We start from the raw sequence: 22,366 nt of genomic DNA on the forward strand, positions 1-22,366 counted from the left end.
ACGACGGATTCTGAGGTCTATCGTTTTTGTTACCTTTATCATAACAGAATGAATGAACTCAGGCGCGGATTTCATTTATTTAGTTCAAAGATACCGCCTGAAGGAACCTACATCCGGAAGCACTTTGATTTTTAACTTGATAAAAACTTTACGGTGGGTACCAGAGATTCAAGTGCCAGCACGTCAGAATACAGTTCTCCCAAAAACAATTTTGGAGTGACATATTAACACCTACTAAGGATAACACCAACCCCGTGTCGTGTCGGTACCGTCAAACTGTAAGGTCAATATGTGTTAACTTAGAATCCCAGCGGCACCGGAATAACAGCAAATATTGTACGCTTTGTCATTTTAGAGCTTAGGGGTCAATTTCATGCTTACGCAGTAGACCGAGCCGCTGGTGTTTTCAAGCTCCGGCAAGACTCATCTAAACGCCTCTCAGGCTATACGCGAATCGAAAACCAAATAGCTTTTGCCGAATTACACGGAAGAAGTAATTCGGCCTTGAACTAGCAAGCACTTCGCCAACAGAAACATTTTCCCGCTTTGAAAACCATGTAATTAGCCATTAACTATTACGACAAGGTAAGCGTGTATTCTGAAGAGCACAGGTTCCCAGAGTCGAAATATACGACGGTGCCTAACCTGATAATGTATATGCAATTTAGATTTAGGGCACCGCCGATAATTTAGAGGGTTCACGATAGTTCCTCTACGGAGTTTAGTTAAATAAAGTCGCCCTCAACAATAGCTTGGACCGTTCATCCGATCTATGTTAAAGCTCAAGCCTCAACGAATAATCAAGTTACTCCTCAAATAAAACAGTGGCAGTAGTGCGACGTGTAAGGACGATAGCAATCATTGAGTAAAATAAAGTGATATAAATAGTAGTACAATAAATGCGTAGAGCTCAGCAAAGCCAGTCTAGGCCGACAAAAGACAAAGTTACAATAATAGCAATCAACCGAGCAAAATATCTAAATTCAGGCTTTTTCTTATCCGTAGTTTTTCCATAACCTGTGTCTCAACAAAAACAGATATTTGCATGCACCGGAGATGTCATTCATGAGTGTCATACTAATTCAATACAACCATCATTCACCATTAGTGGCAGTTTTATAAAAGATCTAGACGATTTTGAAAAATTTTTAAGCCCTTCAAATCTTAATCTAACCTGTCTCCGAAACCCCTTGGTGGCAAAAACAGTAAACACACACCGGCTCTGACGGAGAGTTTACCAAGGTTCACTACGTTGTCCGAGTTTAAATGCCTTACCCTATATATTCTTACGTCTAGGCGTGCTCTTTACATAATGATCACTCGTGTTTGAAATCGATCTATATCTGATAGCCTCATGAGCAAATTAAAAAAATATTATTAAAACAAACGATTACTATACACAAACTGAAGATATGCTTTTCTTCTTGTGACCCTCGTATTATTCTAAATATGCAAAATAAATATCTTATTATATTTATTGAACAACTTTGTATAAATGGAATAATTAGAAAAGCAAATATCATAAACAGGAGCTTAAAAGTTCGATCAACCAGGACAGGAAGTCTTTTTAACTTTAAACAATTTACTTAACCTATTCAAAGCATCGCAGACTTTACATCAATTACGTGAAAGCAATTTGAAGTAACTCGTAATAAAGACCCGTGCTTCCGATGCTCACGCATAACATGATTTTCATATTACAGCTTTCCTTATTAACTTGTCAATTATAATATCACACTGCTTTATCTTCATAGTTCAAATATATAGTTCGCACAATAAGTTCTTGTAAGGTATTGCTTTTTCTTGGGTTTGTGTTTATGAAGAATTAAAATTTTCATAAGAAGTTGGAATGATGTCTTTTGTGGCGCCTTGTTACATCGATTCGATTTCCTGGATCGTTCCATACTTGTTGTTGATGTTGGGATAGAGGAGGATCTGTTAGCCGTGCGGTACTGCTCGTGGTACAGTTGCTCGAGGCGGGACGCTCCGATGGTCCCACCTCTTGATAACGTCATCTGGTTCCGCTTCCAATAGCCTCGGTGGTTAATACGCTAGTCGAAGAAGGTGCTGCCATTTGTCGATGAGCAGTCTCAGGTGTTGCTAGAGGTGACCTAGCACCACCCCCAGTGCTACCAGAGTATACACTGACCATTGAGATTGTTGGTGAGGTCGCATGCCATTTTCGAAAGAGTTCACAGAATTTATTGTTAGGAAATAGAGACGCGAGCATTCCTTCCATGAGAACGTACACGAGTCGGCGATTCAATGCTTGTTGCTGGAACATCTCAAAAACGCACAGCATTCCACGGCGTGTGGTGTCACTACCAATGATACGTCTCAGGTCATCTGTAAGTGAAAAATGCTGTTATCGGTAAAGCTTATTACAATAACAATTAAAAGCCGATATTCATTCGTAAACCCAACCAACGTAAGAAAACGATTCTTGTAACTGGTTTTTATGACACACAAAACACCGCATCATTGCTTGTGCAACTCTCAAGCTCAATATCGTCTACGTTTTAGTTTTCTCTAAATACTGTTACCCACCTGTTACACTACACAAAAGCAGCATTTTAGCAGCCACGCGGGTTCTGCTTTTAGTTTCAGGGTCACGTTCTCTACCTTGTTCCGCCGGGATCCCATTAGGCCACAGTGCATTTTTCAGTGTTTTAACATACTCCGCAATCTGGTCTGATGAAGTACGTTCTTCAACCGATTCTACGATCTTTCGGTTTATAGTGTCTCCAAAAGTGGTTTTTACTATCTGTCTCAGAATGACAATTATGCGCCGCCTGTAAAATGCATATTGCAGTAGAGTTAAGTCTACTTCAGTATTAAGTCAACATTTGATACCTTCCATAGCGCTACAGCTGGTTCGATGAAAAACTGCGGTATTTTTTTTACGAATTTGAATATATATAGATATGCGTTACAGGTTGGTTATAATATAAATGGATAATTGTAATACAAGCTGATACTAGCGATTTTATGAAAGACCAGAGTACATCAGCTGGGGACTAGGATTACTTCAAAAGTAATCAAATAATTTATTTTAGCTGAAGTCTTCGGCTCTCTCGTTTCACATTTATATTGTTCAACTTTCAGGTAAACTCATAAGCCCGTGGAAACATTATTGGGTTAATTCGGCCTGCTCCTAGAGCTTTTATGAGGCGGGAGATAAGAGTTTACCAACATGTACAGAAGAGTCGTTACTATCATACAGTTTAATCGAATGGTTTTAGGATAAAAAAATTTAATAAAACACAACTCTGCGGCTAAAAACTTTGCTGTAGCCGCAGAGTTGTGTCCATAAGATGAAAGAACCGTATGACATATGATTTTCAAGTAGTAAAAAGTTATTTTTTTTTGTTGGTTAAAGTAATCAGTTAATTATTCACACGGATTGTGTCGAATTTGTGAAATTGCATATACAGACAAAAGGTACTAACATACGTATAAAGCCAAGAAAACGTACATAATATATATATAAAGCCTTAAAAAGCAACAGATTCGCAGTTTAATTTGTCTTTCAACTTAGTGACCTGATTTGGGTATATACATTAGGATGAAACTTGTCGCTTTTGATATCCCTGAAGCCCACGTACCAGATGATGGGTTTACGAACTGCAAATCTTAGTATAATATTGGTTCTATCTGGGTGCTTCCAGTTTCTATAAGTCGCTTCGAGCATCAAGGAAAACGACGGGTTCTTGACCCGCAATTAACACGCTATACACTTCAGCACCTGGAAGACAAAAGACCTTCCAAAGCTCTTCGAAAAACATTAAAGTCTCTGCCAAAAGATATGCTAGGATGCTATGAGCCGACACATACAGGCCTAACTCTAATTTAGGAACATTATCTTCACCAAGATAACTGTCCAATGTTATCAGATCTCGTAGGCTCACTTTTTTCTCAAATAATCGGAATTCTATAAATTACAGGTGCAAACTTTAGACTGAACAATTTACAAGCCGTTGTCAGGGATGGTTTCTGAGGGCTTCGATTTTAGTAATCGGAATCGTTGTTTTTATCTGATATGATCTACGAGAAACTCTTCTGTTGTGGTCATTATGAGGCCTGAATACATAAACTTACTTATGAAATTACTGTATATAGGAATTTCTACCTTTCTAAGCATCACGTTTTTCGCCTTTATCTTTTTTAAAAACAAATTTTTAAACAAAGTTACTAAAGGTTGCAAACGCCTGCTGCAGGTAAATTTCGCTTGTACTATACATTACTAGGTCAGTAGCGTAGCTAATTATCTTTATGGGTTAATATCTTTCGTGGATGCTAATGACCATCGAAGAAAAGCAGTGGACTCCTTGTCCTTTTTGACGAACCGTGCCATCTGCTCGATACTGCTTCTTTCTGTGACACTATTGTCTATTATTATAAGGTCTTTTATTTGGAAGACTTTTAACAAGTTCACGGTTAGTTGCTCCTCCTTATTATGCAAGCATAGTCGGATCTTAATTCCAAATCAAACGCTGCTTGACACGAATACTGAACAGGGAAACTAGCGATAGTAGCTTAGAATATACTCTATTGTTTCCATATGTGTTAATGCAGAAATCTACCGCGATCAGTGTCCGTGACTGAGGTTCGGTGAATGTCTCTCTTTACTGTAGGGATTACGACTATTGTGCACTGTTTCCAATATCCAGGGACATATATTCTTTCATGCGTCCAGCAGGGACTGATAAGCTTTTCGATCAGGCAGCTTGCAGACGATTTTTATTATTTCAAATACTGTGACTTGCAAATCCGAATCAATCTATTAGTTACTATCAATCTATTACTATCTGTTTGTGATCGTATTGTTCACGTGCAGGGTTTCCAAAAGTAAACCTATACGACATCTGGCTTGACTGGACAGCTTGTTCTCAATTTAGACGGTTCTTGAGAGTTTGGGTGGCTTCTTCCGACAGTGAGTCCAAGTTCTTCCTTGAAATTCGATTTCGCGCACTTTGTGTTTTATTGCAAAGTCTTTTGTCTTGAAAACCATTAATCCGCGGTAAGGGATCTTTCTGAGCTCTAACACTTAACGTGGGGTACGTGTCGCCTGTATGCATTCAGGATTCCAGCACGATCTAGCTGATAAAGCTCGTTTAGGAATTACTCGTCTCGTAAGAATCGAGCTAAGGAAATTATTACATGATCTTACATTTTGATTTTACGTTAAAATTAAGCTGACTGCTTTTTGAAGCTTGCTGGCATTTAACTCTGAGGGGAATCTGACAGAGCATTTGGAAAGCTTCTATACCGAAAGAAACGCGTAATGTCAGCACAATATGGATATTTTCTACATGGGTATCGCACTTCATTCTTCTTCGTACTCGCTAAAAATAAGTCTGGCTTTCCCGCATGTCTTATACATGTGAAGTTTTTACGGCTGTAAGGTGACAATGCACTCTTTTTAGTTTTTTACTTTTGGAGAGAAAATTGGCACAGGCTGGTGGTTAGGTTAGGTCATTTATGAGCTTTAGTAGTTATCAAGCGCGTGGTTCACTTTTTTTTTTTATAAAAGAAGTTGAGCTTAACGATCAACCGCGTCGATTATAAAGGCGCTTGTGGATGGTCAAGTGAGAAACATTCTCGACGTAAACAAACCTGTCAAATCCCTCTGTATACAGAAGAATACGTCAAATACTCGGACTGTGGATGCCCCATGAGCTACTGTTATTTATCTGAGAGCAGCACGAACGGTCAGCTTCTAAAAAATAAAGTAAATCAGCCTTTACGTTTAGGATCGTAACTGAATATGCAAGATGGATATTTCATTTCAAAACGGCTAAATAACTTGCTGGTTTCTCCAAGCGACTCGCAGCGCTGACTCTTACACCAAAAAATTATGTTGGGGATTAGATGCCACTGGATAAGTACGACTTTATTTAAGCTACCTAAATAAGCGCAAAGCGCAAAATTATTGCCGTCGAAAAAACTGAAAATCTGGGTTATTCAAACTATTTTTACTCAAAAAGTGATATTATTGATAAACAAATTAGAAAGGATTACCCATCGGGATAGGACTTTATCGGATTGGTTTGGTACATCTCCAAAATTCGACTGTAGCTGAAATGTTCCGTTTGATCTATCATCCATTCCAATCTTGACAAGGTAAATTTTCTATTTCACCTGTTTCGTTGCTTCCTGAATGCACCATGAAAAAAATATACGTTCCTTTGGATAGTGTAGGTACGCTTACAGGTTGCGATTGCGGCTTTTTCTTGGGAGCAAGTTATTATAAACGTGAAAAGACACTGAGCAAAGACGACCGAAAATAATAAACTATACATCACTCGACAATTGCTCCTTAATAAAAAATTGTGCTTTTAGCAAAAATTTGCGAAAAATCTACATAAGTTTATTATCATCATTTCAAGCAGTAGCAGTCTAACTATAATGTGTAACCCTGCGTAAGCTGCTCAGCTTACACTGTCGTGGTTTTAGCATAGATTACAGATGCACGAACAGGCACGATTCGCTCAGGTACAGATAAAATGAAAGATGGAAAGCCTTCGGTGGTTTCGTGCATGCTACCGTAAGCTTTTTGCTTAAAGGGGTATCATTATATCGACGTTAGTAAAGTGGGTTGGATATTGTGTGCGTGCTACAAGGCCGCTGCTTTGAGGTCAATAAAGAAATGTAAAGGTTAACACGTGATAAACACTCCGCAAGGGTAAATCTAGTCCATCTGCATTTGCCGGACGCCAAGCGACATTGTTTGTAAGACTATATCTAAGTAAAAACAGATACTTCAACCGATTTGTTTCCATGTGCTAGGAGTGTCATTCCTAAAGATCATGTTTAGTCAATAAAAGCACCATTGAAAATGACTGCATCTTCAGTTCAAAACTTGAACCTCTCTTAACCCTTTTATGCCTCCATAAATATTATTTTTGCAAATATGTGAATGCCTTTTGGATAGAACCAGGTGAACAAATCGACGTTGTAATGCCAAAACTTGTTAGACTGTCGCTCAACAATGTTTCATATATAGTAACCCAACAGTTCTAATATGAGCTGTTCGATGGCCATACGCGCTTTCTCTGGTCAGAATATATACTCCAGTCCTGTATTAACCGGCTAGTAGCAGCCGGTCAAATACACTGTCGATTTGAGACCCCTCACGAGACTTACTATCTCGTTTGTGCTTCGTCCAGCGTGAAAAGACTGGATAATAGCTGACGCATTGTTTTTCGTTTCGTTTCGATCAGGCAAAACAGGTTTTCTTTTATTGTCAAGGGTACTGGATGAACTGAGTCCGCTACCACTGACAGCCTGTTCATATTAGATGAGCCAGTCTAATGTATGAGTTAAACATTGACCAGAGATTTCGGCATAAAGTTAAAAGAACAAACGATACGACTTTTTCAGCAGACACAGCTGTGTTTCATTGGCTCTGACTTCTCTGCTTAAGTTCAGCGGAGGATGGTAATGAGAGAAACATGGGACACAGGAATCTCATTCGGCGAGAACCTTTTGGTAGCTTGTAACAAGAATACTCTGGTTTGCTAGATTGTTAATCTACGAAAAGGTATTAGAAGGGTTTGAATTAGGAAGGATTTAGTTCCGCGATGTAGCTCAACACGTAGGATTCGAGAATTCGTAAACTGTGCGCCCTGATATCTGTACGTCAAATTCCGGCTTTGAAATAGGACTATCAGCGTGCCCGAGACTGCATGCACTAAACGCGCTGAAGACATCTGGAGCATTATAATAGAGCTCTCTCAACTATAAAAAGATTTACTGTTCAAGATACGGGACGACTATTTTAGGTCGAATGTTGTAAAGAGCGACAAAAAACTGTTGTTGATGTGATTTTATGAGCTTGGAGAAGGCAGGAAATGTCTTACAGCCGGCGAGCTAACAGAAATTAGTAAAAAAAAAACTCGTAACGCGAACAAACGGAGCCTGGTCAAAGGAATGTTTCTGTGTATGAAAGAGTACAGCTTGTCTAAATTTATTTCCACAGTCATTTAAAAAAAAATCGCTGTTTTTGTGCCTCAAGGTGACTCTCCAGAGAAAAAATTAACAACTAGGATTAAGTTTAAACCATATGGAATAATTGGCAATACCAAGTGCTATAGTGGCAGAGAAACATGAAGATAGCAAATCGGCAGTCCGGAATAAATCGACTTTTACAATAAATCGATATATAATCTTAGAATTGCGTTTTCGGCATGGAACGGCTTGATTTTGGCGGCTCTTCAGAACCCTTCCCACGTCATGTCTACGTGAGCCGCCTTTTTTGCCGATAAGACAACCCGCAGCCCTATTGTTGTTGAAGATACAGAGACTGTGAAATTGACATCAGTGGATAACGCTGAACTGCTGTTCTGACGTGTGTCTCCTAATTATTTCAGTGTGCCTCTTAAGCTTTTGAGTGAAGAAATACCCTTCAGAATAAAACTTCACGTGCTGTGGAGAACAAAATTGGGATTCCTGTGAGAAGAGCTGGACAAGCTCTAGATAAATCCAAGTTGGCTGCCTGCGTTTGGAAACTCTTGTTATATTGATCAATCCGAATTGATTATGATATATACGCATACTGGTCTCTGCCAAAAGTAAATGAGATCACATCAGGCATCCAAAAGAGCTTATAACTCTCTGCAGTCTATATTTTTTATATATTTAATATATGACAAAAAATTATAAAGAAAACGAAGCAATGTTCAGCGATTTTTATATCCTATGGGATCTTCTAATGCAATGTGAACAACGTGAGTTCTTTTGTTTATAAAAACTAGGCTATGTACTTCGAAAGGATAACAGATGAGCTGTTCGAAAACATTTAGCTTCTTGTAGTTATTACGTTGACGATTTTCAGGTATTTCCGAAATAAGAACGGAAATAGTGGTAATAGATTAAAGCCATAATAAATAGAATGGAAACATGCGAGTACAAAATTAACGCAAGAAACGAGCTTAGGTTTGTTTCAGGGCCAAATTATTTTGCCACGTTTGACCTGTTGAAGATTATACCACGTATGCTAACAAGCAGTCTGAGCAAAGAAGTAGATACCTTTATTATGCAGGAAGAAGAAGAAGGTACTTACAGAAACTAGCATTACGATTTTAAAAGGATAAGAAGATTCACAGCCGCGTGCTCATATTTCTGGATGCGATTCTTTAAATCTTTCTTGCCATGACCCAGGCTCCTATATTAATAAACAATTTCTTGCATCTGCGGTTAAAACTTAGAGTGTAGAGATCTTATTAGAGAAACGAAGATTTCGCTTCTTATATTACCTGATTTTGTGTTAGGAAAAATGCTCCATTATGTTAGCTTTCTGTAAAAGATATAATGTATGAATATTTTGACATTGAAGGAGAAAATTTTTGTTAGGTCCCTTGTTGAATGTCAAAATATTTATGGAAGGCACATGATATGCCTTTTTGGAGAATAATTCAAGAAAAATCTAAAAGATTTCTCAACATCTTTAGACAAATGTATCTTGCTTCAAATAAGAAAGAACAATACATCATACGATTAATGATTTATACGGTCTTGTGCATACATCTGCTCCTTTTACTTCAAAACAACGAAAAATTGTGTTCAGTAAAACAGGTATTTTAGCCAACGAGTATACGAGGTAAGTGAAGACCGGCAGTAATGTAGACATTTAAATGTTTAGTAATGGCAGTTTTCACAACATTCCAAGGCGCCACATTTAAGGACCAGCATTTGTGGATTGAAAGTACGATTCTCGTTCTAGCACACACTAAGAATACCACCTGCAGCCGTCTGAAGCTGTTTTCTGCAGGCCAGGTGATTCAACAGAACAGTATATTTTCAGGTCGTTAGTGTACTCGGGAAATTTAATTTCAGCAGACATATGTTTGTTCAGGTCCAGATCAAAGATGAGGTTAAAAAGGAGGAGATAGAAAAATAAAAAAAGTCCAGGGTCGACAGAGAACCTGTCAAACATATAAAGGTACACCTTGACACGTTATGTCTTTGTCTAAAGTAGGCCTAAATCAAGGTTATGTCCGTATGTGAAACCGTAAATAGGCCCGTGGGTCGAAGACTTCACTAGGGTCGGTAATTTATTAACACGAATGCCACAAAAGGCTTTGTGTGCAATATCGAGGAACAGGCGTCTTATCAGGTGGTAAAAGGTACGATTGTTCCTGACCCATTTAAACCTATCATAAAACATACGGTTGTGTTATATTAACTGATGCAAAAGATGAGAAACTTATCCTTTAGGCTCGATCTGGATGACAAGATTTTGCCCCTCGGCGGACCAACGGAATTCATTTCAAGAGAACACGACAGAATCGAACAGTAGCCCGTTTGTTGCAAGTGTATAGAAATTTCAGAAAACTATGTATAGACTTCGCTAAATAAATTTTAGTGCGCGCACCAGGGCTGATGAAATTCCAGAGATGATTAAATTGATTTTGATTTCATATCCGCTCAGTAAGGCACGCTACAGAGTTCGATGCGTGGTAGTTCCCTCTCCTGCCCAAAACAGGTTCTCTCATTCTGCATCACCCTTGTATGGTTCGTTATTTTAGAGTAACCTACGTCTCAAATAATAGTGCACTAGCTTAAAACCAGTTTGCATCTATCTTATCTTTGCTCAACATAGAATTTTAATCAGTTTCTGTCCTTTTTGGCAACCAGCATTCCCACTAACGTTGACAAATAACAAAGGCACCAAAGCTAGAAGTTCTCAATAACACCTCAAGCATGTTGGTCGTTACAAGCATCGCCTTTCCTTCCGTAACTGCAGTTTTTCTGCGCAATTGAAGTTAGTTAGTAATTGAAGAAGCGCAAAGGCAACTGCCATGAAACAATTAATACTATACAATAAATGACGGTCAAACCAGAAATAAGTTCTATTGGCCATTAGAGGCAATTCGGAGCGCTTATTATAGGACCCTGGTTATTCGTAGTATAGTCTCGTCGATGTGCGAAACAATGTTTTTACGGCCTGTTGATTGGTCATCAAATACGAAAAAAAAAACGAAGTTTTGTTTCTGTCGGCACATTCTATAGGACACCATCAAATATTATATCGAAATTGCGCTTGTAGGTCCGTATTAACCACCTCGTCTTAAACCAATCGAAAGAGTAGTCTATTTTCAGAAAATCTAAAAATACTTGCAAAAGCAGTGGTCAAGATATAAGTTATCACTTGGAGCCTTCAGCTTGGCAAGAAGAAGCTACTAATCCCAGTAGCGATAATAGATGCTAGAATTATCGTTGTTTAAACAATGAAATAGCAGAAAGCGAATGCTTCAACATAAATCCACGGGACTATTGCTAGAACACATATCTGGGACAAACAGCGGTCTCGCCCTTTTTGTTTACATAAATTATTTCTGACTTGTCGCAGCGCACGGTGCGATCAGATTAGCTTTTGCAAACCTCACGTGTACGATATGAGCTTCCTTAAAATTTCTATTTTAAATCTTTTTTTAAGCAAATACATTTATCAGACACGGAAAAAGAACCTCGATTCGAAAAACAACACAAGACATCGCAAAAAGGACCTATTTTTTAAAATTATATAGTATCAATATTGAGCAATTTCGACCTGAGCCAAGTGTTTCGCGCCTTGAGGTCAAATACTTCATCCATGAGTAAGAGCAGGATCCGGAACGGAATATTGTCATCCGCGTCGACATCAATGCCCGCACCAACCTACAGCCAGATGAGATAAACACAGAATCAGAACGCTGAAATCGGCTTACTGAACGAGACGTGTAATATGAGCAACGAGTATTTTCAATACAAAAATTATTTTTATTTTCAATACTTAATAAAATATAAGTTTGGATAAGAGATCATTTAAAGTACAATGTACTTTAAAGTTCTACAGCATTTTTCTTTAACATCTAGTACTAATAAATAGCTTCTCGTTACCTCCAATGCTTTAGTAAGGCCTCGTTAAGTAAGGTCTCGTTACCTCCAAGGCTTTATTAGAGAATTATTGATTAAGGTCTTACAAAATATCTCAAAAATGTAAGACGGCCTCGGCGACGGACTCCCCAGCATAATTATGCCTCTTAAAGTATATCGAACTCTGGGACAAAGCTTGAGAAGCACAGCAGCTGATTCCCAACTATCTTTAACGGACTGTCTGCTAGTTAGCCAATAAGAAATCAAATGCCGTTTTTTTCTTAATTAAAAAGGTCAAGGAAAATATATTCGTATCGAAAATAATAATTCATGATTAATTATTATTATCGCGACTAACGCAGAAATAGGCGTGCCTATCAATAAAGTATCCATTAAACATCTTTTGTAATACGAATGGATAATGTACTGTTTATCATCTCCGTTCTCTTTCCTGTCAATTTCGAAAATACGGTCTGGCTACTTATTAGATGAAGCATTAAAATACTTTTAATTTAATAATTTAGAATTTATTTTATTCTCATCCACTCCGCATTATAGGGGATTCTAAAAGACCAGATTTATTCCATATTCCGTTCGACAACTCGCTTAATAGATATACGTTTAAGTTACTAATATGTTTTGTGAAGTCACACTATACACGCTACGTTCGTTCTATTGTTTTTAATCAATATTGAACATTGGTAAAAGGCATTATCCAATTAGTGGGTCTACTGTAAGTACCTACTCCATCTACATATGTTTTGTTAGTGTAGCAGCTAGCTTGCACTCAGCCCCCACACCTTTTTACAATTCTGCTGCGGAGGCCACCTTACGAATTGTCGACCACACGTATATTTCTCATTCTCGAGTGCGTAACTTTTGAACTGTGTAATAAGTAGCTGTCAATTCGTCTCTGTGAGGACATCACAGTATTTTGAGGCTTTAAGGTGGTTTTTCATAACAGTAACTTGATCTAGCTCGATTAAGCGCCTCACCTTAGAACTATCTTCAAGCTGCTCCGCTGCCCTAGATCGCATAACCCTGCCAAGTCCGTCTTTCAATCCGTCAAAAATGTTCTCGGGAACATTTTTCACCATCGAACCGACGCTTTTCACCGAACTTCTTAGCGGATTCACGATCACGCCCATTCCTCGTTTGCCTATTGTATTAATTGTATAATTACCTGAGTGTAGTCGATAATTAAAAACCAATTGGCATAACTTAATTTACATTGATAACATGTGCAGTTACTGTCTAAACACATTTTGCACACTATGATCTAAACATTCAACAAGTAAAAAAACAAGAAAGAAAGGCCTTTCTTATAAAAAAAATACTCTATGAAAAGCTCAAACTTGGATTTTTTATTACAAAAACAGAATTTTCAAACTTTTTCTTTTATCGAACGGCGTAACGCTAATAACGATTATCTTGTTTAATCTCTTTAAAATTCTCATTCCTTTAACACCATAATTTCGAAACAAATCACATATTACTTCTATTGGACTCTGTATGCTGCTTGCCACACAATTAGTACTTCCTCTCTGAGCTTCAACGGAGCCGAAACTTCTGATAAAGGCCCGGAACACTTATGACAACTTATGATATTCTTAAATTTTGTATAATTAGATCCTAATAAAAAATAAAGCAAGTTGTGAACGCAGATGTGAAATAAAACGCGAAATACGTCGGAAGATATACTCTCTTGCTCTAAAGTAGCTGGAATTGTCGTTTCAATTAGAATTTTTTAAATGGACATTCTTACGCGCGTGGCATTTCAACGCGACCTAGCTTCGGAAGGCTGTACAAACACTTCGTGGTAAACTGGATGTTGGAAAGGGCGTGCTTCGTTTGCTAATAGTTGATTAAAATTGGCGTGTAAATGACATTTGAAGCAAACGCTCAGGATCTAACAGGAGAAATCTGGAACACCTCGGAGCCAAAGTGTAACCGTTGGGAAAAGAATATACTGATGACTATATTCCTGAGGACAAGCAATAACAAACTACAATGCGCTCGACAAGAGTTATCTCGTTTAGAAGAGATATGACAGTGGTTTTTTGTGGGATAGTTTATTACTAAATTTCTGGAATGTATAATAGCGAACATTATTTAACCAATGTAGGTCACTTGGAAGACCTCATAGGGTACATATATATACAGACTTGTTTGAGCAAATAAATTTAGTTCTACTAGCGTGATTATTTACCTCATTATGGCCGAAATTTTTTTAATCACTTATAGTGTTCGGTAACTATACCTTTTGACGACCTGCAATTAAAAAAAATTCTAATTCATTCCCAAAAATTGAAGGTAAGTGCGGGAAAATCACATGAGCTAAATTTTAATAAGCAATCTAGCAATAAAGTACAGATAACACACTTTAAACTGCAGAAACGAGCTCGTTAAGAACCACGTAAAAAACGTCCAAATTGGCCTCGTAAAAAGGTGTTTTTATTTTCACCACTCTTGTTTACTAAATAACATAGAAAGCATGGGTGACATTCCTTTAGAAGATAGCGTTACAAATCTGCCACAATACCGAGTGGTGGTCGGAAATTATAGACAATACATGATTCGATGGATGCTCTGGGAAAATCTGAGAGATAGTTATTTGAGATAACTGAAAGGGCTGGACTATATCTATGCTTTTACAGCAACACTCACGAAATAGGGAAATTTAAAGACTTAATTTGTGAAAACACCCAGTTTCACATTTCAGTTTCACCTTATTGAGAGTGCTTCTGGACTTGAGTCAGTCAGTATATTAGATACTTCCAGCAAATCGTTTACTCGATTTACAAAATGAACATCTTACATTTTACCTGCGCAAGACATCCTAAAGATAAGAATTTCCTAACTTTTAAACGTGTATGCAGAAAAATTGCTTTGAGTCTTGGGTCTATTATTGCCGTTAAACATTGCTTCACACGGTAGGTTGTCACCAATCACTTAAATTAGTTTTATAGAACTTTTATTCTCTCACACAGTCCTAGTGTGATCCTAGTAAAGATAATCGGTAATTAATAATAGTAATAACAGTAAAAAGGCTAAATCTCTAAACCTTATGCAAGTTCTAAATAGGCAACAATCTGACTTGATAAATCTCGGCTATTCATTTCTATTCTTTCATATCCAATTATTAAACCTTTCTTCCATCTTTTTTCTTCTTTCATATCATTATTAGTCATGTTTGGTTTAATTTTTTCGCAAGGGTGCGGCTTGAAATGCCTTTGACTTCTCCAACGCTAGTCTCAGGCCTTGGTATTCGACTTTGGGGTTCGTGAAGATCATTTGGGCTTAGGTTCTTGAACAAGAACGAACAACCATAAACGAATCTTGTACTTGTAGCATTTACCATTTCATTAAGTAGAAGCTTACTTTTAGATAATTTTCCCATCTCCTAACGATGGGAGCAATTGAAAGTGTTATTCCAAGAAAAGTTTCTTTTACTTTTTATACTTTCATCGGCACGCCATTAGCAAGCTATATGCGGCAACCAGATATTTAAGAGAAGTTGTTCCTTTTTCCATATAATTTTTGTGACTATCCAGTAAATCAGCATAAAGGCAGCATCCAGAAGAGGCATGAAGTATTCGGTTAAAGTCTCGCGCTGTATAAAAAGTATGATCTAGTTTTATCAAGTTTGCAGATGTGAAGTCGATCAATATCGTCCTTTCTCAGTTGATTCCTTGATTTTTAACATTGATAGGTAAAGGAAGTTTGGCATAAAATATAATTCAATACACTTTGGTCAGTTTTTGCTTCTGAGCTTACGCAGTACTTAAAAACAAACTCACTTTTTTTAACAGTGTGTTCGTATCTCCCTGGCTCAAGAAATTGTTCCACGAGCTTGGCCATTTCCAAGTTATCCTTATTGTTCAGAATAGTAGGTTGAAGTACGCTCTGCAGATACATGTTTAATTGAGTTTTGCGCTGCTCCAAGAAAGCTGTTGACATATTGTTGAACGTTTTTTTGCCAGGGAATGGAGTCGTCAGTACATGAGGAAACTATTTTCATTCCAAAAAAGAAAAACGCGGATATTATGATATGGTATATTTGGTACTGCCTTTCGATTCCGAATGAGCAAATCGAAAACCGGATACTACGCATTCGAAAAATTGGCGCTTACAAATGCGTAGAGGGCGAAACACGTTTTTTAATTTAATAACTCGTGACGCATAGTGTGTATATATATATATATATATATATATATATATATTATGCGTTATATTTAATAATAAGCATTTCAGTCACTATCACAGTTTACACCTACCTGCCTCTGAAGCTTGCTGTGGAACTCATAGAAGTCTGAATATCGACGAAACACGCACCACTTGGCCTCCATCTGATTGGGTTCGAGTTTCGTCACGGAAATCGCATACAGTGCGTAAGTCGACGCACCACGTCGCACAATTCCCGTATTGTAAATAGCTGCGCAAAGGTAGCTTTCTGCCGCCGCGCTGTCGCCTGTTAGCGGCAGCGTTGGCGCTGTTGCGCTTCCTGCCAACAGTTCGTCTGGTGGTGGCGTCAAGAATTCGACCTCGTCGCTGCCTGGTTCTAAACTATTAAGGCTGGCTGAATCGTCTCCGCTGCCGTACGAGCAAATGCCAAGCGATAATCCCACGGAATCTAGATCTTCGTCCGATTTAAGGCTAGGCTCGCGCGGCTCTGTTATTAACTCGAGTTCGATGAGCAGTCGTATATAATAGGAACTCTTTTTGAATGCGCCGAAGAACTTTGCTTCTTGCATTTGTTCCACAACCTGCATAGTACGTTGCATTCGTATAATTAAGTACGTTATCATTTTTGTATTCTTGAACAATGTTTTGCACAGCGCATTTTTCTTAAAAAAGCCCATGTCCAATTCGTGTAGATCGTAGGTAGTGCTAGTAGGTTGAGATGAACACCACATATATATATACTACACTATTTCATTTCCGGCAAGTATACATGGTAGCAGATGCCCCTGATACCTATTGTTTAAGTACTTCCATAATTTTACGTTTGAATCGGCTCGATTTTACCACCAAACTCGATTTCTCTTCAGAGCGAAGTCATTCTTTCGCCTGGTCCTTCTCCTGCTTGTGATAAAAATTGAACCATGCGTCGTCTGTGACGATCGCATACTCCTTGCTTAATGTTTTTGGCAATCTTCGATGAATTTCCACAATGTTATGGCTCTCGGCGGAACCCAAATATTAGCCCCGATTCGGTGAAACTAAAAGATGCTTCTTTTCTGAATTTCTGGAGTAATCTTAACCGATTTTCTGTCAAAGCTTGCCAGAAGATTGGAATATTTAGCAACCAAAATTAATCTACCGGATTCTGCCGGATCTGAGTCCACCAGATTTTCTTGTAATAACCTAACATTAAGTTCGTGAAAAAATGTAGGCTTCTTCAACTGCTAGCTTCCCATTTTGGTTAACTGCTACATACCATTTGGAACCAGCGTAAAAAAAAGTATTTTTTACACCTACTTTGTTTCACCTTTTGTCTAGGTCAAAAAAAATAACGAGCTCGAAATAAGTATGTCATGTGTGGATGCCATGCCCAAGAGTCTTGCTCAAATGTGGTCTGGACCTGGAAGATGGCCTGGCTGCGGCCAACAAACAATTCATTAACTGGCAGACAAGATAAGCTGCAAAACTCCAATACCATCGAGATAAAGTATGAGGTCTTATCAATGACTGAAGCCCGGATGCTCCATGAGCACTGTAAAGAGCACGGAAAATATGGCTTCTTGGTGTCCCTTAACATATCGTTTGCAACCGAATTACACGTAGTCAGAATAACAGATTCCGACTCGAAAATTATTATGGACGACAAAATGATGCCTCTACGACTATTAGACGCAGAAAAAAAAATAGCTCTAAGAGCTAACACAAAAGCCAAAGCTTGACTAATACATACTAGCATGACTAATACATAGATGTATATGCGTATTTTTGTATCACAAATATAAAAACAAACCTGAAGCGCAATTTAGATGTAGCTTTTTAATGAAGCATAATCTGACTTACAACCCACTTAAAACAGTGGGCCATAATAGAAGTGTTTAGGGAAAAGATCTTTCCTTTATTTAACCTTATCTATCGTTTAGTAGATGTCATTGGTGTGGCTTGAACCAGCAATACCTCGTTTTCTCGGACAGAAGTTTACATAGAAGGAATACGAGTGCATTAGAGATGTATAGGACGCCAACACGGCCAGTATGACTGAATCTCACAGAATGTGAAGATGATTTTTTATCTTTCTGTGCATATCACTAACCGCTAAGAAAATAAATCTGCACCGTCCTTCAATGGAAACAGATTCAGAGTCAACCTATTTGGTCAAAAAGTTTGGGTTTTACATTATTTACTGAGAAATTAAATATTTTTCATATTGAGCACGAAAGTGATAATCCGAATCTGAGCAGACTAACTCTGCAGTAACTGTTGTCGACAGGCTAATCGTGACAGCGAAATACACCGAACCTATGTTTGAGTTGCTTTAATTTAAGTGACTGAAAAGGTTGGACCAGAAAGCCAGAACTGCCGATTTGAACAATTTGAAGCTTCTTCTATACAAAATGACAGTAGGTTTGCCGAGAGATATATGCCTTGCTGTTCACTACAAATTACCACACAGCTTCTTTTTGTCATGGTTTTACCTTTCCAAAAAGATGCAATCAGAAACTTACTTAATTCATGTTGATTTGGGCAATTAGGCAATATTAAGTGCTCAGCATAGTGGACGAACCAATGATCATTCTTCCTTCGGAGTTTTACATCCGCAGCAAAGGTTTGTCAATGAAGAATGGAAGGCAGCTGGCTGCTTTTTATTTAAGGAAGGTAAGGAAAAAAAAAGTCTTTGGCTTTAGCATCTTGACAGAATATCTGTTTGACTTTGCTGATCTAAAGGTATACCTAAAGTTATTGTGCTCTGTAATGCATGCGCTTCAACAAAATGCCTCTAACTTCTGATTCGTGAAAATCAACATCAACATGGTCATATGTACATTCGTTTTTAGGAGTTCTTTAGATTATTTAAATACACCCATCGTAGATTAATCGGGTTGGCCGATAGGAGCTTTCTTTGACTTCGCGGCTACACAACAACTGTATCAACCGTTGATTTTCGGCAGTCTTTCAAGTCAATAACTTCGGTTGAGACCTGTTGAATAAGCTAGCGAACTCTCGTGGGTAGAATAGTCCATTCAAAAGGTAAAACTAAAGACAAGGTGTCTTTGCTGTCCATAAAAAACATTCTTCCTACTTAACTTAAAGATGGGCTTTATCTCAATATAACATCGACTTTCCCGTCTCATCTCATAAAGCCAATATTTACTTAATGCGCTCTGGAAATATACCACATACCGGAGGATACGCTCGTAGATCTACTGTGAGCAACTGCACTTTTTCGAAGGGCATTTTAATATATAACTTTCGTTTAAACACAAATGGTGTCATTTCTACATATTTTGTACAGCATTGTGGGACTTTAGCCGACATTTTCTTACTTCAGTACTCGACAAAATTGCATCTTTCTCTGTCCCTGGTCCTACGTCAATATTTGCCTCACTATTATTTTTTTTTTCATTCGAGAAAAGGTTTGAAGAGAATATTTTCTACCGGTGTTTTGTTTCTTATTTTTACTTCAACTTTATGATTTTCATCACGCACTCGAATATTGCTGTCCAGCCCTCTTTACTTTGGGGCATCTGGTTCATCATGGCGTCGGTTCCAGACGGGCGGCCCAGTTTGCTTCCGACTTTTGCCTTTCTTTCCATGAAGAATGTACACTGGTCTAGTGTGTGAGTCACTTAGTGATACATACCAGCCTTACCATGAGGCGCAAGTCGTTTATCGACTTTCCTATTCGCAGAAGACATTCGGAGGAAACATCCGTGGGCGGTGAGAACCTAAGCCAAGCAGTGGGTCACTTCTTTGAAATCCATTCCACACTAATATTTGATATTCTAGTATTATCCTTTCTGTCCAAAACTATACTGTCGTGCTAATATTTTCGAAAAGCCTTACACTTTATACACTTTCGAAGGGTTCTCCCTATCCATCCATCAGGTGGCGTCGAAGCTTTATATATTTCTTCTCCCTTCTCAGCCTCAGTGTCTTAAATCACCGTTGTACTCATGTCCGCAGCGACGGGGATCAAGACACCACCGAACACTTATACGGAGCGTGAATATCCGCTTAAATCTATTTCTTTTGTTTCATCCGCCCGAGGGCTGCGTTGGAGACTGTAAATTTCGCTACTGAGGCAAATAGCCTCTTTACCCCTAACTTACCGCATCAACCCGCTAAGGCCCAGTTGGGGGACATGGCGAGTCCCAGTTGGACCCTTATCAAGCCTCATTCCTAAGTATCAGACAGTCAGGCAATGATCACCAAGGCCAAATTGCCCTCATTCGGTACTATCCATAGTTATTCAGCATAAGTGGTCTAAGCATCAGGTAGTTCACGAGATTTTACAAGGCTGGTCGCGTTATAAAGATTTGTATAAAGCCATCACTTCATACCGGGATCTTTCAAGCACTTAAGCAGCTGGCAATAATGCGTCAGGGATATGGGAATATCTTCTTCCGTTCCACGGTGTCCAAAATCAAGTCTCAGTTTATAGAATCGAAGGCATTTTTACGTTCAAAGGAATAGCGAAATAGAGACCCTGGTACTTTACGTCTTTCGGTGTTTCTTTAAGCCGTGCTTTCGAATAAATCCTACGGGCAAAGGAATCCACCAACCCCTCCTAAACTTAAACTTTTTCCTGCAAGTAGTATTTTCCGTCACCTCGCTATTTAGCATTTTTTATTAAAAAAAAAAGTTAAGAAAAATAAAACTCACTATACTGAGGAGGCAGAACAGCTTGTGCGAACCCCATTGTCCAATAGGCTTTAACGTCAGTACCAGCCTAGCCTATTTTTATTCTTTCAAAAAATAACCTCTAACCAAAAGTAAAGTAGAAGGATTTTTGTGGCTATTTATCCAGCTATATTTCCATTTCATTGGCTAGAAAGTGCTTCACAGTCTCTGGCTGTATTTCATCTAGTTGTGTGGCTTTTCGCACCACTACTTTCGCATCCGCCATTAATTTTCTGGGTCAACTCAGCACCGCCGTAAGCCCCGACCGATTCCCGCTCCTTTTATCCTCAATACTTCGGTTCTTTTATTGTTTACTGTTCCAGTCGATTTAGAAGTTCAAGCAGTGCAAACAAGCAGCAAAACTAGAAATTTTTGCTACGGAGTTTTCTAGCTTTCACGCCCTCTTTGCTTTTCAATATCTATGCCTTCGCTTACAGAATTGATTTTTCGATTACAGAATATGCTGAAGTATTTGCAGCCTTGCAAGCGACCTCCAGTATATATATATATATATATATCACTTTCCCGTGTTCCGGGACGTTTTGCAGCACACGGAGTCCTTGTTAACCGCGTCGTTAAGCAATTCCTTCTTCAACTTCTTCAAATCCTAATCAAAACTTACTTTATTTCTGCTTAGTGAAAGCTCCATTTCGACTCACTATCTGCTTCACCTTAACTTCGTAGATTAAGTTCCTATGACAGCTAAATGTTCTCAGCTTACCTGCGACAAAGATTTTCCCTGGCCAACTAAGGGCTTCAGGTTGCTCTCTTGCCTCTGCGCCTTTCCCCGATTTTAGGAGTGTTGGTCGACAGATTTATGACTTGAGTATAAACTCCTCACTGATCCATCGTTTAATGTGCAAATTTATATCTTCTGTAATATTAGAATTCGCACCTTTATAGGGCTTTCGGTTACTCTCTCGTTTTTCTTGTTTTTTAGGTCACGTTTCCCACTGTGAAAATTCTCTTCCTTTGTGAGAAAAATGTCATACAAAGGTTTCACGCCAGTACGCAAAACTATGCGATTTGCGCAAAACTGCTTTATAGTAATAGCCTAGCTGTCGCCTTGGCCATTACCCGGACAACATCTGTAGCATCTTACCCCTAATTTCAGGCCCATACAGGTAGTCTTCTGTCTCTTTGCGTAAAAGATGAGTCAAGAACATAAAGCAAAGATACATTTGCCCGGGATCTTAGCGTAATGCCAGTTTATCAGTGGGTATCAGAACAAGGTAGCAGGCTTGAGACTTGTCTTCTTCTGGGACACGGCTATGAAAATGCATGAAAAGATATAAAATAAGGAGATGTTTAATACTGCCAGTAGATATTGTTTCTGACGTATGATAGAGTATATACAGTATCTACCAGGACGCTGTATTTTAACGTCGCCCATGTTATCATCGTCTACCCACCATCTACATTTTTCAATATTTTAAACCGGTTAACGCTTGCCGGTATATGAGGCGCATGAGTTAGTAAGTTTTTACTATGCTGGTCGGCTAACCATTTTTTATACATAATTAGGGTGTTAGTTATCGTTCATGTATAACATTCCCTACACGTTATGTCCTTAGCGGTATAAATATTGAATCTGCTTTATGTACTTTGGACTCTATACGCAAATCCGATAAAGAAACTTGTGAAT

The 22,366-nt window shown here is 38.4% G+C and overlaps 1 protein-coding gene across 3 annotated transcripts in view; it reads right to left on the bottom strand.

Moving 5' to 3' along the window:
- Nucleotides 1–1,457: 1,457 nt before the first annotated feature.
- LOC111269612 (sorting nexin-13) overlaps nucleotides 1,458–22,366 on the bottom strand; it is a 45,113-nt gene continuing 24,204 nt past the window's right edge. For 2 of the 3 annotated variants that reach the window (XM_022849359.2, XM_022849342.2), the window contains 6 exons: nucleotides 16,137–16,625; nucleotides 15,660–15,870; nucleotides 12,855–13,042; nucleotides 11,555–11,661; nucleotides 2,548–2,792; nucleotides 1,458–2,346 (listed from right to left, as the gene is read on the bottom strand). In XM_022849359.2, the coding sequence (XP_022705094.1) occupies nucleotides 2,012–2,346; nucleotides 2,548–2,792; nucleotides 11,555–11,661; nucleotides 12,855–13,042; nucleotides 15,660–15,870; nucleotides 16,137–16,625 (1,575 nt within the window). In that variant the 3' untranslated portion in view covers nucleotides 1,458–2,011. The remainder of the gene's footprint in view (nucleotides 2,347–2,547; nucleotides 2,793–11,554; nucleotides 11,662–12,854; nucleotides 13,043–15,659; nucleotides 15,871–16,136; nucleotides 16,626–22,366) is intronic. The other variant, XM_022849351.2, reaches the window with a different exon arrangement.

This window comes from Varroa jacobsoni, unplaced genomic scaffold (assembly GCF_002532875.2).
Source record: "Varroa jacobsoni isolate VJ856 unplaced genomic scaffold, vjacob_1.0 scaffold_149, whole genome shotgun sequence".
Lineage (NCBI taxonomy): Eukaryota > Metazoa > Arthropoda > Arachnida > Mesostigmata > Varroidae > Varroa > Varroa jacobsoni.